The 1,849-nt window shown below is 41.5% G+C and overlaps 1 protein-coding gene across 1 annotated transcript; it reads right to left on the reverse strand.

Moving 5' to 3' along the window:
- Positions 1–312: 312 nt before the first annotated feature.
- On the reverse strand, positions 313–1,071 carry LOC110932888. The gene has a single exon (XM_022176140.1). The coding sequence runs from the start codon at positions 1,069–1,071 to the stop codon at positions 313–315; it is 759 nt and encodes a 252-aa protein (XP_022031832.1).
- Between the last annotated feature and the right edge of the window lie 778 nt (positions 1,072–1,849).

Raw genomic sequence — 1,849 nt, forward strand, 5'->3', positions numbered from 1 at the left:
GTTATGGATTCTATATTCATTATGGGTGGCGACCATAACGTCCACTGATATATAGGCCGTTATGTCAATTTACACACGCCTTTTATTGTGCTTTGTTAAATAAATATTGAAAAACAAGCTTTTTTTTGTTGATTTTGGATTTTCAGGACAAAACGATTCTTTGTATATTAACTGGTTGTACAATTGTTTCTTAACAACAAATTTGAGTTTTCGGTTTCATGTCAATAATGAAAGCATTGGAAATGATATGTGTTGATAGTAGTATTTTTTTTTTTTTTTTTGAACGGCCAACAAAGAACTTTTTATTAATATCTAGCCAGCGGCTAACACCAAACATGCATACACCAAAAAACTTGAAAAACTACAGCCAATTATACACCAAATATAATGATCTAAAAAACATTGTTCCCAGGTAACCGCCGACGCCTTTGCTCGATTCTTGATCCATAAAAAACTCTTTGCCTTAATTTCTTCCAAGATTGTTGTTATCGACTTCGATGTCCCTGAAAAGATAAGCTCGTTTCGCGAACTCCATAAACACCAGATTGTGACTAAACACACCGCATGAAAGGCCTTTTTCTTTTTTACCGAACCATGGAACCGTTTGTGATCTTCGAGTATGTCTTTAAAACTAAAAGCCAGAAAATAAGGAGCCTTGCACCATTGATAAACTAGCTGCCAAACAGTTTGAGCCAACTCACAAGTAACGAAATGGTGTTCGCTGGTTTCAGGAGACTCCCCGCAAACTGCACATACCAAGTTTTGAACCGGAACGCCCCTCCTTGACAGTGCTAACCTGGTTGGGAGTCGTTCTTTCTGGGCACGCCATGCGACTAAACCGACTTTTTTAGGAATCCAACTATTCCATAACACTACATAATCAGGTGGATCACAAGTTAACTCGACTAATACCTTTTTGATACTTGCTACGTTGAATTGCCTCAAATCATCCAGTTTCCACACCCAAGAATCTCTACCGGAAGAAACGACAACGTGTTGCAAAAGAGCTGTAAGTTGCTGAACCTCTAGTACTTCCTCAGCACCCACAAACGCCGCCAATCCCAAATCCATGTCGAGCTAGATGTAGCCGCAACTATTCTTTCAGCCACCGAGCACCACCTGTTTTTTTCCAGCTGAAACAGGAGCAGAAAAAGCACTCTAAGAGGCTCCGACGCCACCCCACGGGTCAACCCTGTTGGTGCACTTGTGTCTGTACTTTGTCTGTATTCGGTCACGATGTAAACGATGTCCTTGTCAGTCCTGTAAGTTGACCAAGTCAACCGTCCTCCTGGTTTGACTTGGCCAACAGTTAGCAATTTGGTTGATTTGTCTGTGTCGAAGGATAGCTCATCGAAGGATAATGTTGATAATGTTGATCCTTCGAGGTACTCGAAAGATGAACCTTCGATGGATGATTGATAGATCATCCTTCGAGGTAAATGCTGATCCTTCGAAAGCCTTGTAATCGATAGATGATCCTTCGACCATCTATCGAATCCTTCGGACCAGACATGCTGGGCTGGGTATATATATACCCATGCAATGTTGTTCACAGTAGAGACTTGGATAAGAAACACACACACTTTGAGAGAACCTGCTGTGAGAACACACACACACTAGAGAGTTTGCAAAACTGATTTGTGAACATTGTGCTTGTAACCGGAACCTTTCATTCGCATTAATACAAGTGGTGTTAATCGGTGAACCTTGTGTGTTTGTGTCTATACTTGCTTCATCCTGGTTTGCTTTCTAGCTTGGATTCCGCACTCGCTAGTGAGTTAGTATAACAAGGTTTAGGTTCGTCATCCTCCGAGAGGGGCCTACAAGTGGTATCAGAGCCGTGGCTCTT

Source organism: Helianthus annuus, chromosome 4 (assembly GCF_002127325.2).
Source record: "Helianthus annuus cultivar XRQ/B chromosome 4, HanXRQr2.0-SUNRISE, whole genome shotgun sequence".
Classification (NCBI taxonomy): Eukaryota; Viridiplantae; Streptophyta; class Magnoliopsida; order Asterales; family Asteraceae; genus Helianthus; species Helianthus annuus.

Excerpts from the sequence above, each read along its gene's own strand:
- LOC110932888 (XM_022176140.1), bottom strand. The coding sequence starts at position 1,071 with ATGGATTTGGGATTGGCGGCGTTTGTGGGTGCTGAGGAAGTACTAGAG.